The sequence below is a fragment of the Solea senegalensis genome, linkage group LG20 (assembly GCF_019176455.1).
Source record: "Solea senegalensis isolate Sse05_10M linkage group LG20, IFAPA_SoseM_1, whole genome shotgun sequence".
Taxonomy (NCBI): Eukaryota; Metazoa; Chordata; class Actinopteri; order Pleuronectiformes; family Soleidae; genus Solea; species Solea senegalensis.
Window position 1 is genome coordinate 12,923,314 of NC_058039.1, and position 14,551 is coordinate 12,937,864.

A 14,551-nucleotide genomic window follows, 5' to 3' on the forward strand; every position below is an offset into this window, starting at 1 on the left:
GCACCTGGAATTATTATGTGTATGTTTATTTTAACCATAACTTGTTCAGTTTTTTAAATTTTATTTTCACAGGCAAGGTAGCAAGAGATGTTTTTGATAGGGTAGCAGAACATGTATGTATTATTTTTTAAATATAATATGAATATTTTATTCAAGTGACTGCATATTCTACTCACTGGTTGGGTCTATTGTTAGGAGAAAGACCAACATTTTATAATTTGCTGTCTTCACAAGTCATATCCTTATTACTAGAGATGCATCTAACAATTGTTTTCATATTTGGTTATATTAGGCAAGTCCTGTGGACAGAGTCTGCTACCTTAGCTGTGGATCTTTGCAGCCCCTCCAAAGTTACCGTTGGCCTTTCGGTTGCTTTGTGGTTGTGCCATACTCATTCCATTATCAGATGATAGATTTCATATTGCTCCAACATAAACCTGCTTCAAACTTTCCACATCTTTATCCCTGACCTGTCTGATGAGCTCCTTGGTTTTCATGATGCTGTTTGTTCAGTAATGTTCTCATCTGAAGCCTTCACAGAACAGGTGTATTATATATTGTGAGTAAATTGCACACAGGTGGACTTTATTTACTAATTATGTGACTTTTGAAGGCATTTGGGGGATTAACACTTTTCAGATGAATATTTGTAAATCCCATTGAGAAACAACAGTAATATTTTTCCCCTAACTTCAAAATTCTGCTCAATTTTGTGTTGGTCTACCACATAAAATATAAATATAAATTTGTGGTTGTAATGTGTGGGAAAAGTTCAAGCGGATGAAAACTTATGCAACAGGATGTTGAAAAACACGTTTAGCTTCTTGCACGTGTCTTGCTAGATTGTGGTTTTTCATAATCGGGACCATTATTCTCCCACTCAGATAATGTTTATCACATATATAACTTGAGACAAGCATTTGATTGACTGTGGGACACAACAATAGGTCGTTTAAGATAACGACAGCAATTGTCGCATTAGCTCACTCTGATTCATAACTGACAGGAGAAATTAATGTAGTGCCAAGTCACGTCTTGTGTAACCTGTCACTTTTTTTTTTATCTGTGCCACAGCTGTGGGTGAAGTGATGCTGAAGGACACGCAGTATACCCTGGAACATATGCGCGCCTTTGGCATGTACAATTACCTGCACCTTGATCCGTGGTATGAAGACAGTGTTTTGTTTGTGGACTGCAAAGGACGTGTTCTCAGCCTCAGCGTCACCCTGGTAAGCTGTTAAATGCTCTTCAGCAGCTCTTCAACGTGCTCCCGCAGCCCCGTGCAGCTCGTATAACACGTGTGTCTGTTTTAATTGTCACTTGTCACCGTGTCCTTTCAGCTGACTATCTGTTCGCTGTTCGTGTCACATAAAATGCTTTTGAGTCAGATGTTCTCATGTTGTGACAGTGGGATTATTGGTGGATTATTATTGGCACACCAGTAGGTGGTGATCAAATACTTAAGATAATAAAAACGTCAGGCCCACAATGGCTTGGTGGCAGGTGCAAACAAACACATTCTTTATGCTGCACATTTTAAAGGATGCAATTAAATACACGGATAAATGTAATTTCTCTTAACTCACTGTTCTCATGCTAAGATGAGAGTTGGACAAGGCTAAGATTTGGGAGGAAAAAAGCTCTTATTAAAGGTGTCAAAAAAATGTATGAAATTATTTTAGAGCTGAAACAACTTTTCGATTAATCAATTGCTAAATAATTTGTCAACTATTTTGATAATCAATTAAATGGTTTGTGTGTTTTTCCAATGATTAAAACAAGCTCCATAAAACAAAATCATTTTGGTTTGTGGACAAAACAAGACATTTTAGAACATCATCATCATTTCCGTGTTTGGGAAAAAAGATTAACAGATGAATCATTATGAAAATAATAATTTGGTATGAATTATGAATTATTGTGGCTCGATGCAGTCAACACAGCGGCATGTAAACGAAGGCCTGATAAACACCTCGATTATTACACTGAGACCAAGCAGCGTTTGAGTTTAATATGTGCATCAAAATTCATGTTTAGAAGTGAATGATATGTATGTATGTTTATTTATTTCGGTCATGTCAGTTCATGTCACGCATCATCACTCATCACCTTAGTGTAGTCCACACAATACACGTAACCGAAAGGGAAAGCGGGAGAAGCAAAAGCTTATCTAGTCCCGCCCCCATTACCCACAGAATACATATATTCATCGTACAATACATAATTTCATCATACTAATTTTCTCTTTTTTCTTTTTTCTTTTTCTTATGACATTTTGACAAAAACATGTTTCAGCATCAGGTAGCACTCAGAGTCACAAAATGATCCAATCAATATGTAGCAGATTGTGTTTGTTAATGAACTTGTCTAGCCTATCGTTAAATAGTTTCTCTCCAGAATTTTTGACAGTTGTGGTAGTATTGAGACTGGTCTGTAATCAGTAAATTCGTGTATGTCCCCTTTCTTGAACAATGGCACTACCTTTGCCACTTTCATTTGGGTGGGAAATGTCCCTGTCTGAAATGACAGGTTGCAGATATATGTTAGAGGTGAAACAATTCCATCTATTACTTTCTTAATTCGCTTCATGTCGAGGTCATCTACATCCGTGGATGTTTTTGCTACGCATTTGTTGACCAGGTGTCTAATCTCTCTGTCCTTCACCGGGGTGAGAAACATTGTGCTGGGGTTTCTGTCTCTGTCCTTATCAAAGTGGTTCCCAGTGAAGGAGTGAGTCAGGAATGTCCGTCGCCAGATTCGGCCCCACATTGACAAAGAATTCATTAAATCTTTCTTTTTTAGTATAGTTCATGTTTTCTGCAAGCAGATTACTGTAGTATTCTTTCTTGCAATCATTTAGGATGCTATTTAGTTTGTTCCTATATCGTTTGTATCTCGTTTCTGACTGTTCCGCCCTTAATCTCATGTATTGTCTATACAGGGTGTTTTTCTTCTTGCAGGCATTTGTCAATGTTTTTTGTTAGCCATGGTTTCCCCTCCTTATTCTGATTTGCGTGTCTTTTCTTTACAGAAAATTCAAGTAATATTTCCTGCCTGTTAAAGGCTAAAAGTGAAGTGAAGTGACGTGGAGTGATTATTCATCTGCACTGGATTTTTGTATCCCTGTAAGCCCTTGCAGTCTTTGGGATTTAGAATATTTAAATATGGATTAAGTTGAATATCGAGTAACATTCTTGCTTGAAATGCCCATTTTTCATCTGAAGGCTACGTAGTTTCTCCAGCACACTTTGAAGGGAAGGGTGAGGTACGTGCTACTTCACCACCGAATGTGGCTGAATTTGACACACTGTACCTTTTTTATTTATTTATTAGTTTTTTTCCCCCGTCTTTTGTCCATTTGTATGAATCAGCCCAGAAGATGAAGTTCTTCAGAGCCTTGTGTGCCTGTGGTTAATGACAGGTGTGATTACTGCAGAATTGACTCATGGTTCTGATCCAGATTTGTTAGCACGAGCAGAATCAGCCCACTGACACTGACCTTCTCCTCCGAGGCTCCTTTTATGTCCAAGACATTATTGACCATGATTAGAGATAATTGCTGCTACATTTGTGTGCTCTTTCATGTCTAAACTGTAGCAAATAATGGTCATCAGACACTGATTTTCTAGCTTTCAGTGGCTCCATTAAATGACTCCTTATGGAAATGCGTTTGCCGAAACTCTAATTACAATCATCGCGCGATAATTATCATCCCAGGCAGGAGCCTTTGTGTGCGCTCACGGCGAATTATCACGCTAGCCTGCACATTGTGCGCACCGTCCACGGTTCGCAATCTCTTTGGGACCGTCACGTCTCAGATGTTGGAGTAAACCACCTCAAAGGTGCGTCTTGCATGAGATGTATCACATCTCATGTCGCGCACCATGGCAACAACACGGCTGCTGCGGCTGCACAGTCCTTTTGAGACCCTGTTACCTCATGCTATGAGTAATCGATGCTCATGTGGCTGCATATCTGTCTATTACTAATAAGGCTGTGAGAGTTGTGAATCACTGCCAAGTCACACGGGCGGCCACATGACAGTTGGTACCTTTGGCCCTTTGTTATGAGCACACGTTGTTCGGGTTCTGCTTTATAGGTTTCCTTCTGTGCCACTTTCATATTATTACACTGTTCTGCAAATGATCTTGTAATGTGTTTTCACTTCAGATGTTAATCACCGAGTTTTCCTGCAGGATCTGCCCTTTGATATGAAAGCCGTGGCCTTTCTCTGCATCTCTAGCTCAAAAATCCTTCTCTCATTAAGTCTCTGTGTTTGAATCTTTGTGAGACATGACTGGACTGCCTTCATAATTTGATTTAATGGCAGCAACTACGTGTATATACTGTATATCCTCCATCTTATTATTCTACACTTTCTCTTCTTCTCAGTAATTGCTCTTTCATGCCCGATACTGATATCACAATCTCGAGTGTCTTAATGAATAGGTTTGATTAATTGGTTTGAGTGTTTTCTTTCAATAATTACAGCAAGTTTTCAGATTTTTCAGCTTCTTAAATGTGAATATTTCCTGGTTTCTTTGCTCCATATAACAAATAAATCAAAAACACTTTATCCTTTTGGTTTGTGGACAAAACAAGAAATTTGACAACATCATCATTTCCAATTTTGAGTAACACCAATCAACATTTTTCAACATTTTCTGACATTTTATGGAACAATGAAGTACCCGTTTAGATGCAGCCCTACCACTGATACTTAAATCTGTCTGATTCTTAAATGTTTTAAACTACTACTGTTTACGGCACATGAAACGAGATCATGTGAACAACCTGAAAAAAAACATATCTACAGATTTGTCTTACATAGAACTATTTGTTTTGTCTTACATAGAACTATTTGTTTTGTCTTATATAGAACTATTTGTTTTGTCTTATATAGAACTATTTGTTGTTTGCATCTTTCCATGTTGCACATTAAAATAGGTCCCTTTCTTTGACTTAGTGCTAAAAGAATATTGAATGGCTGTTTTTTTTTTTACTATACTACAGATAATTCAAAAGCCATTTTCTGACATCCATTTGCTTTTTCCCCACTAGTTCCCCACTAACAATTAAAAACAAATGAAAAAAAGCACCCGATTGATATGTGGATCAATGGATTTGGCAAATTTTCGGAGTAGAGTCAATTTCTTTCATTCATGAAAATGGAAATGTCAGAAAAATCTGTGTTTCCACCCTCCTCATAAGAAGATAAATATACAAACATATACAGTAAATAAAATTAAAGCTCCACAAATGTATGCTTAAGAATATTATGTCAGTGACAAATGAATGGTCCAGTCATAGAGGCAACATTGTGCTGGAGAAAATTGAGAGCAGGCACTGCTGACTTTTACATTTCCTGAAAGAGGTTTCTTCAAATCTATGAGTTCAAGTGTCAATTCAAAGTCAAGTCAAAATTCTCCAAAAGTCAGTGAATCAGTAGCATCTGGACTCAAAGATTTGAAGAAATCTGTTTCGTGAAACGTAAAGGTCCATTTGTTACTGATTCAATGGCTTTTGGAGAACTATGACCTGGATAATAAATGACCATCTACACTGACTTAGACTTATTTAAAATAACGCTAAAATATCCCCAGACTTGTCACATAATTTGATTTCATAAACCTGATGAAGTATAATTAATAAATCAAAAGTCCCTGAATCTGCTGTCATTGTTTTGTGTTTTCCTGGACGCAACACTGACTCTATATATGTGTGTGTGTGTGTTGTGAATCCAGGACACTGCCCTCGGGAAACCCAGAGAAGTTTTCTGTCTTTCCGCTGCCTCGAGCCAGTGTGAGGATCGTGTCTGTGCCTCCATCAGCTTCACCTCCGCAACCTGGGCTGCCGTGAGTGACGGCAGCGGACGCCTCTTCCTCCTACGCACCGGCAAGAGAGGAGACGGCACCCATACCAAGTGGGAGGTGAGTGTAGCAGCAACCTACACTCTCTGTGTGTGTATACAACAACAATAGAGTCGAAAGTTGTTACGTTATCCCGCAGCCAAGGTGAAGGTTGAGGTCTGATTGCTTTGTGACCTTTTACTGACCTCTGTTGGTGAGACATTAGAAGTGCAACAATACGCAAAGAACAGTCCATTAGTGGGGCCCAGTCCTAAATGACTCTAAACCCACTCCCACTGCTCTAGCAAGTGTCCCGACAAATCAAGGAAGACAGGGAGGGAATAATAGACAAGTTATATTATGGTACGCACCCTCGCTGCTCTACCGGAACAAGGAAGCAGCAGTCGCCATGAAGACTGACAGAAGCTTTAGGATCAGACTGTGAGGAAGACAACGGTGTCCATAACTTTAGAAAAGGCATCAGGGCGGAATGAGAAAGCAAAACATGGATGCGTTAAAAAAATTGAACATTTCAGTTCGATTAGATTTGACTTTATTGAAGCCGCACTGGGAAATTTCTGACAGTATTACACTACGATATAACGTTAGCAATATATAATATACAAAATAAAGTAATAATGGTCATATTGATAATAATACAGTTTAATTAAAGCACCTTTTAAAACACTCAAGGACACAGAGACAAAACAGTACGAGAAAACAACAGAGAGGGACGACGCAGTGAATAGAGAGTAAGACATTTTCAACCGGTGAGTTTTGAGTCTGGATTTGAAGAGAGTCAGGGTTGTGGATGTCTGGTGGGAGTGCATTCCAGAGATGGGAAGCAAGTGAACAATGGAACAGGGATGAACCGGTGTGCAAAACAAGTGTTATTAAATATCAAAAGTACACATGTTGATTAATTATAATCATTTATATGCTCATCTCACTTGTCGTTACCCGACTTGTTGACTGCACCTTCTATTTATGCCTTTATTTACTGACTGCGCTGCATTTTCATGTCTGCGCTCATTTATTTATTTCCTCTACTGTCTTGTCTGTTTTTATAAACTGCCGGACGATTGAATTTTCCTACGGGGGATTAATAAAGTACGTCTTATCTCATCTCATCAGTGGGAAGTGAGCAGAACAGGGAGAAAATGTGCGGTGACACGACACACACGATTACACATGTGAAATTTAGTCGGGACATGACAAGCTCGGTGAGAAATACAAACAAGTGAAAGTGCAAATTACTAGGTCTGCAACTAACGGTTATTTTTATAATCAATTTCTTATGTGATATGGAGCAAAGAAAAAAGTATTGACAGAAAGTATTAACATTTAAGAAGCTGAAAAATCACAGAACACTCAAACCGATTTGGAATAGTTGACGACCAATTAAGCGAATAATCTTTGACGCCATTAACTAGATTGTTAGAGTGCAAATTACAAAGACAGTTTTGACAGTTTTTAGTGTTTAAAACCAGCCAAAACACATCACACACAACATTATCACAACACAACATAATGGATGTGAACAGCGTTGTTTGCCTGCCAAAACAGCGTTGACGTCCAGATGGAAACAGCATGAAAGTTCCCTTTAAGTTTCCATGTGCATATGTAGCGACTTTTCCTCCCTGGACATCCAGCACTGTCAGTAGACCACACCTGCACTGAAACTGCCTCAATCCCTGTGCAATACTGCAAATTATATCACTGTCTTCCCTGCGAGTGCACTGTTGTTTATACTGTATATAGCGAAGCTATTCTCGTTTGTCTTGTTTTCATTCGATTTTGTTGCTTGCACATATTTAGTCTTTATTTCCTTACATTATTTCATTACATTTTTACTCCTCATATTATCTTATTAATTCATTAGTTCAACTCGAAATGACTCTATCTTTGTTTTCTTGCAGCCAATGTTCAGTGAAAACATGGGCGGGCCTTTCATCATCGTCCACAGCGTGTCTCACGTCCAGGCCGGCGTCCACACCGTGGAGGTTCTGCTGCTCCGCATCCAGATGGACCCGCAGGAAACCAAAGGAAGTGGACAATCGGTGTCCCTGGACTGGATCACAGTCGCCAACACCGCAGCACAAGGCGAGTGAAGCACTGAATCTCCTCGTGATTCACATAGAATGACGTGTAGAACATGCAGTAGTTTGTTCTTCGTGTCTGTCACAGTGTAAAAAAAACACCAGTAATGTAGGCGTGGCCTGCCTTTTAATGGGCTTTAATGATCAAATCCCACCTGAGCTTAATGTTTTCTGATGTAAACATTTGTCAAACATATTTTCATTAAATTGACTAATGAGTCAAACAAAAAAGAGAAATGGTCACTTGAGAGTCTCCTCCTCATTTAGCTGGATTTCGCGATGCAGCACTTTGATAATCTTATGGTTTTATCTACAAATAAACATTGTAAGAAAACAATCGTAGCATGGTTTCTGGTCAAATTTGAACAGCATTTTCGAATATTTAGTCATTTCATACATCAAGTGAGTATTGCGAGTTAGTTCAGTCAGGTAAACACTAGGTGGCGCAAAAATCTGTATCGCCACATAAGATAATAAAAATCGCTGTGGGGTTTCTGATGCTGTTTGTCATGACCCGATTAATTCATTCATTAATTTTCTGTGCGCATGTGTAAAAGTGCAGCAACGTCCTGTTCTATTGTTTATTTTAATGTTGACATAAAAACGTCTATTTATTTTTAAACAAAACAAACAATAGAAATGTGTATAAATGCTGCACATTAAAACGAAAAACACCTCAAAATGTTTGTTTATTTTGTAAGGATAAGTACTAGTATGAAAAAGATAACCAAAACATTTATATTTATTTTGTACTTGAACAAAATATAACCAAGAAATCTGTATTTATTGTATAAGTATAGGTATTAAAAACAAGATTTAACTAAGAAATGTTTATTTATTGTGTAAGAACAAGTACTCAAATGAAAAGTAGAACCTAAAAATGTGGATTTATTGTGTAAAAATAGGTACTAAAACAAAATATAACCTCAAAACGTGTATTTATTTTGTGAGAATAAGTAATAAAATAAAAAAGATAACCTAAAAATGTGTATTTATAGTGTAAGAATAAATACTACATACAACTAAAGATCTGGAGTGAAGTTTCAGCCATGTGATATTTCAAGGCATTTTTTTGCAGAAAAATAGGCTGATAGGATGATGTAGTTATCGACTGTAGAGCAGGAAATCCTGCACTCTGGACTCCAAGAGTTTACCCGAGGACAAAATGTCTCTCCACTTGAGTCTCTGAGTCGTCTTGTCTCTTCATGCAGGTCAGGAGAAGAAGTATGAGGTGAGGAAGCAGAGAGTCCTCAGGGGGAAGGTGGTGCCTCACTATGCAGCGGTGGAGCCGCAGGGGAAGGGACTGATGGTGGCGTCGGAGAAACCGTTTGTCTTCACGCACGTGGACGGACGTCCTGTGGAGCAGCCTGAACCAGACGCGATGGAGGTGGACAAGATAGGTGGGTCTCAACTCTGCCATAACAACAACAAAGAAAACATTGTGTCAGGACACGAGTTAATCCCTCATTGTAACCAAACCACATTTCATTTCATTTCATTGGCTTTTTAATGTTACATGAAGGATATTTACTTACATAAATAGAGATAATAACGCATATAAAGGTTTTTATACAGATATAATATATATATATATATATATATATGTACATACATACAAAATATACTGTATGTAGACCTAGTCCTTCCGTTATTTGTGGCAAATTAATGAAATGAAAATGAACCCACTTTGAAATAAATGAAGTAATATTTGGATTCATGCTTGAAATGCAAAGATGGACAGAACTCCAAATGTGTACTTCTTCATGTACACATGATTTAATTCAAGTATTGCTTCACATATTTCAAACAGTTTGTCAAGGCTTTTTAAATATCGCATTTGACGTAGTTATTGGATGTGAAGCACAAAATATTAAATCACTTGTTTTTATCGCCTTGATCTCTAAATAAGAGGTGTTCGTGTTGACAGAATTTTTTATTTAAAAACACTGTCTCTCGAAAAATTATCAACACAACAGCTTTTAAAAGCAGGAGAAGTCATCACTGATACTTCACGGTATCAGTGATGACTCAGAAATGAGTTTGGTGCTGACAAAGCCTGAAAATGTCTGAAAGACACACTCACATTAATGTGTCTCTGTATAAATGTCTCTAATCGATGTGATTTTTGAGTGTTTTTCAGCTTCTTAAATGTGAATATTTTCTGGTTTCTTTGCTCCATATAACAAAGAAATCCTTAATATTCAATCATTTTGGTTTGTTTTGACAGGTTTGGGAGACATCTTTCAACATATTCTCACATTTTATGGACTGAACAACTAATTAAGAATACTAAGAGTTGACAGATTAGTTGCAGCCATATATGACTGAATATTTTCAATTCATTTCACGGCGTGATGTCCAGATTTTGTTTATAGCTTTAACTTTAAAATGAAATTGTTTTGTCTCTATTGCAATAAATTATCACAAATATTCCTAATCTAAATATTGATGACAATTGTGATCACCATAAGTAGACTCAATTTCTGCCAAAAAATGCCACACACTGGGCCTTAAATACAAGAATAATGTGGTATAAAAGCATGGAATTCATCCCTCTACAGTAATTACAGTGTGTTTCATGGTTACAGTGGAATTATTGACTTGGCTGCACTCTTGTATCTCACATACTCTCACTCTGTCACCACATCACGGGGGCAGTTTTCACACCCAGCTGAACTTTTCTCCACAAAACACTCGACTGAACAGCTGAACAAAACAAAAGTGAACGTCCGTCCGTCCATTTGTTTTGTTTTCTTTTTCTTTTTAAACCTTTCAATGTTTTTAAGCTCCGTCACATTTAAAACCTCTGAAAAATGTCGGCAAACACTGACTCATATTTTTGACAAAGGTCTGAATACACACATAAAAAAGCACGGGTGACCATGACAGAGCTGTGTGTGTGTTCTTGTATGGGTCACTTTGTGAAGACCAAAAGACCTCTAAACCTTAGGGAGTGAGGACATTCTGTCACCCGTGCAAACGTGTGTGTGTGTGAGGTCCAAAAAACCTACTTAGGTTAGGTATAATGTTTTGTTAAGACTGTCCATATGTATGGAAGTCAATGCAGTGTCCTAAGAAGAATAGCTACACAAACCTGTGTGTGTCTGTTGGTGCAGATGTAGAATAATGGCGGTGTTTTAGCCAAACCTTTCATCGGTGCTTTGCTTCTCGTCTTCTTTTAAAAGAGTAAAAAGTGTATTAGACGGTAAGAGAGGAAGCAGCTGACGCGGTACAGAGTAAAGTGTATTTATACACAAACAGGAGGAAAAACAGTGTGGTTAGAGTCTCTGAAATTAAAGTGGAGGTTGTGTTTTTTTAGTTGAAATTTTCCATTTGCTGGTCACTGTGGGTCGACGGTTTACGGAGTTCAAACAGAAAAGTGTGAAAGAAACGACGAGTGAAGAAAAACAAGCGGAGATGAAGTGAAATGAGAGATTTGGCAGCGCTGCTCTTTTTTTTCTTTTCCTTTATAGTTTCTCTGTTGATTCAGGCAACAACAAAAAGGTGATAATGATCACGAACACGTCGTCTCAGTTCCTCACTTTGCTGCCAGATATGAAGCAGTTTATTTTTTTTTTTTTCTTAGTTTCATCAGAACTGGACTGTGTGTGTCAGTGTTTAAGACTGTGCCAGTAATCACACAGTGTTACTGTGTGCAGTATATGACACTTTCAGTCACTGCTCGCTTTAAACAAGCGGTTTATTGTGAGAATATTGGCACTGAAATGTGTGTATGAAGATTACATTATCAGATTATTCTGCTTGGACTAATCTAATTTTTTTATTATTTAAAAAACAGAATAATTGAGTATGACACCTAATTAAGTAATCGATGGTAGCACTTTTCAAAAAATATGCATGGAATTGACTAAATTAAATTAAAAAAAGGCACTTAACAACCCCTTTAATTTTAAGCCTTATTATTTGTGTTATTGCAGAATTTGATCATATTTACAGTCAATTTTGTTGTTTCTTACACACATAAATGTAGTTTTTTAGTTTTACATTAAAAATCCAAAGAAATGAAATGTAATCAGAATCACAATCTGTATTTATTGCAAGTGCAGTTACACATACAAGGAATTTGACTTGGGTGTTTTGGTGCAATTATATGGAATAAAAAATAAAAATAAGATATAAAATATTTGAATATGTTTGTGTTAATATGACGCACAAATCCGCATTTGTTAACATTTTATTTTATATAGAGAGTGTATTTACAGTGTATTGTCACTCTCAGTCATTGAGAAGCACAAACGTCTCAAAAGAAAACTTTGCACAAGTCCAGAGAAACAACCTTTATATCCACATATATCTCCTAAGTATATATATTTGGATATAGACTTAAAACATCCAGATATTATTTATAAGCCATATTGCTCTGCCTCACTGTTTACACATACACTCTAGAATAGAGGGCCACATTTACATATTCAGTGTACTGCTGCTTGTGTGTGTGTGTGTTGCAAAGATGAATAATAATCTATGGTAGAAGGCACCACAAATAAATAAATAAAACAAATACATTAAGAAATACTTCTATTGTTAGTAGGGCTGCACAATATTGGACTTTTTGCCAGTATGTCAATATGTCTAATATATCTATTTATTTATTTATTTATTTATTTTTTTACCTCTGTCCAACTGCAAAGGTCATTTAGTCTTGTCTGTAGTGACATTTTGTGTAGATATCAATTTTCTTCATTGAGCCACATAAAGAAACGTAAAAGAATAATAGTTGTAGAAGGCACAAGCAAGTAAGACAAGGAGGAAGCGACGGTCCAATAATAGTACTAGTGCCTCATTATTAATAGCGAGGAAAAGCATCCACTCCTCTGCGATTTATGTCTTCATTTTCAGCTTAATTAGATTGATCATACTCATGCACAAGTCAAACCTGAGTCCTACAATTAACCAGGTTCTCAGAAATTAGGTTCTGCCCTTTTAGGACCAGGTTTTGGTCTCCATGACGAGTGCTGGTCCTGACAAGGTCAGTGATTATGCCAGAAGAAACAGAAGAAGCATGCACTCTAATATGATGACGGCAGACTCATCTGTGCAGTCAGACTCGTTAAAAGCATCATTTTGCTCTTGAAAGCTGTCGTGACGTCAGTGTGTATTTATGAAAATGTTTATTGTTGAACTCCAGAAACCTCTGACTCTTTGTGGGAAAACAGTGACTCAAAGATGAGGCAGCGGAACTGTTTCCGATCAATATGATAGCACAGTTTTTTTTTTTTTCATTCACGGTTTCATGTTCTCATCTGTGTGGACACGAGACAAAGAGAGACCTGGTGTTCATCCATTTATTACACGGCCCCGCTGACCTTCCTTCTCTCATTCATACGTCCGCTCTCGCGTCTACCACCACTCTCTCTCTCTCACTCCCTCTGATAAATGATTGTGTTTTTCATTATGGGCTACCACCACACAGTACAGGCGTCGTCGGGGACAACTGGAGAAAAAAAAACCAAAAACAGATGGATGTAAATCTGCGACCTGCTGAGGTGCATGATAAAAATGACAGAAAATAATTGAGAACCACTGAAGTGAAAAATCTATCTAATTTAAACCACATCTCAGTCTGAACTGAAACACATGCTCTCTGCAACTAATCTCTCGTTATTTTCTCATTTCATTTGTCAGTCATTTGTTTTGTCCATTTTAAATTCATAACAATTTAAAAATGAAGTGTATTTATTAACTGTTGCAGCCGGGCTGTGTGCAGTTCATTGACCACATTTACATCAACACCAAGAATCCGACCTGTGAACTTATTTTTTTTGAGAGAGAGAGAAATTACGCAAATGATTATGTTTTAATGAGTTTCAAATGGAGAAATCTATTTGGTTACATGTCAAAGAGAATTGGTTTGATAATTGCATCCATCAAAATAAACTGAAAATATTTGTGAATTTTCTTTGCTATATTGGCATTTACTTGATTAACTTAATAGATTTAACTGTGCTGATTTTCAAAATGTTCTATACCAAATGGAATTTGTAAATGTACTTCTAATTTCCATTATTACATTAATGAAGTCCAGATGTCGGTCACATCTGCATCCAGTTTGAAAGAAGTTCTTAGCGTCTATTGCTGAAGAAAACAGTAAATCCGTTAATTGTGAACCTATTCAATTTTAAATCATCTAGTTTAAATTTCACGTCATACTCTGACTATTTCAAAGTGTTTGGACAAAAATCCAGAAGTGATTGTCGGTGTAGAGTTGGGTTTGTTCATGTCGAGGTTATTTTTTGATGAATGTTGTTGCTTTTTCCTCCACAACAAACTCAAATGTTTTCTCTAACTGTGGGCTTCTGGTCAGGTTTTGGTCAATTTTCTGTCTGGCTTTGCCAGGTTTGGACAGAAAAGCTGATCTAATTATGTGTATCGGCATATGTTCTCCAATGAAGATCTGAATACTCCGCATGTCTTGATTTTACGTTGCATGACCTTAATCTGGTTAATATAATGAAAGAAAGTGACAGTTTTACGTGACAGTGTCTTAGTCAGGCTATTTTCTTAATCTAGTTAATTCTGTCCATGTAAAAGTAGTCAGTGATGGAAGACATGCAGTATTTTTACACAGTATGTCTTCAGCTC

General features: G+C 37.2%; 1 protein-coding gene across 1 annotated transcript in view; it reads left to right on the forward strand.

Moving 5' to 3' along the window:
• Positions 1-14,551, forward strand: part of nudcd1 (NudC domain containing 1) — a 34,100-nt gene that overhangs the window by 1,295 nt on the left and 18,254 nt on the right. Inside the window, exons 2-5 of the mRNA XM_044052983.1 lie at positions 1,075-1,229; positions 5,745-5,930; positions 7,769-7,952; positions 9,160-9,348. Coding sequence (XP_043908918.1) covers positions 1,075-1,229; positions 5,745-5,930; positions 7,769-7,952; positions 9,160-9,348 — 714 coding nt within the window. The remainder of the gene's footprint in view (positions 1-1,074; positions 1,230-5,744; positions 5,931-7,768; positions 7,953-9,159; positions 9,349-14,551) is intronic.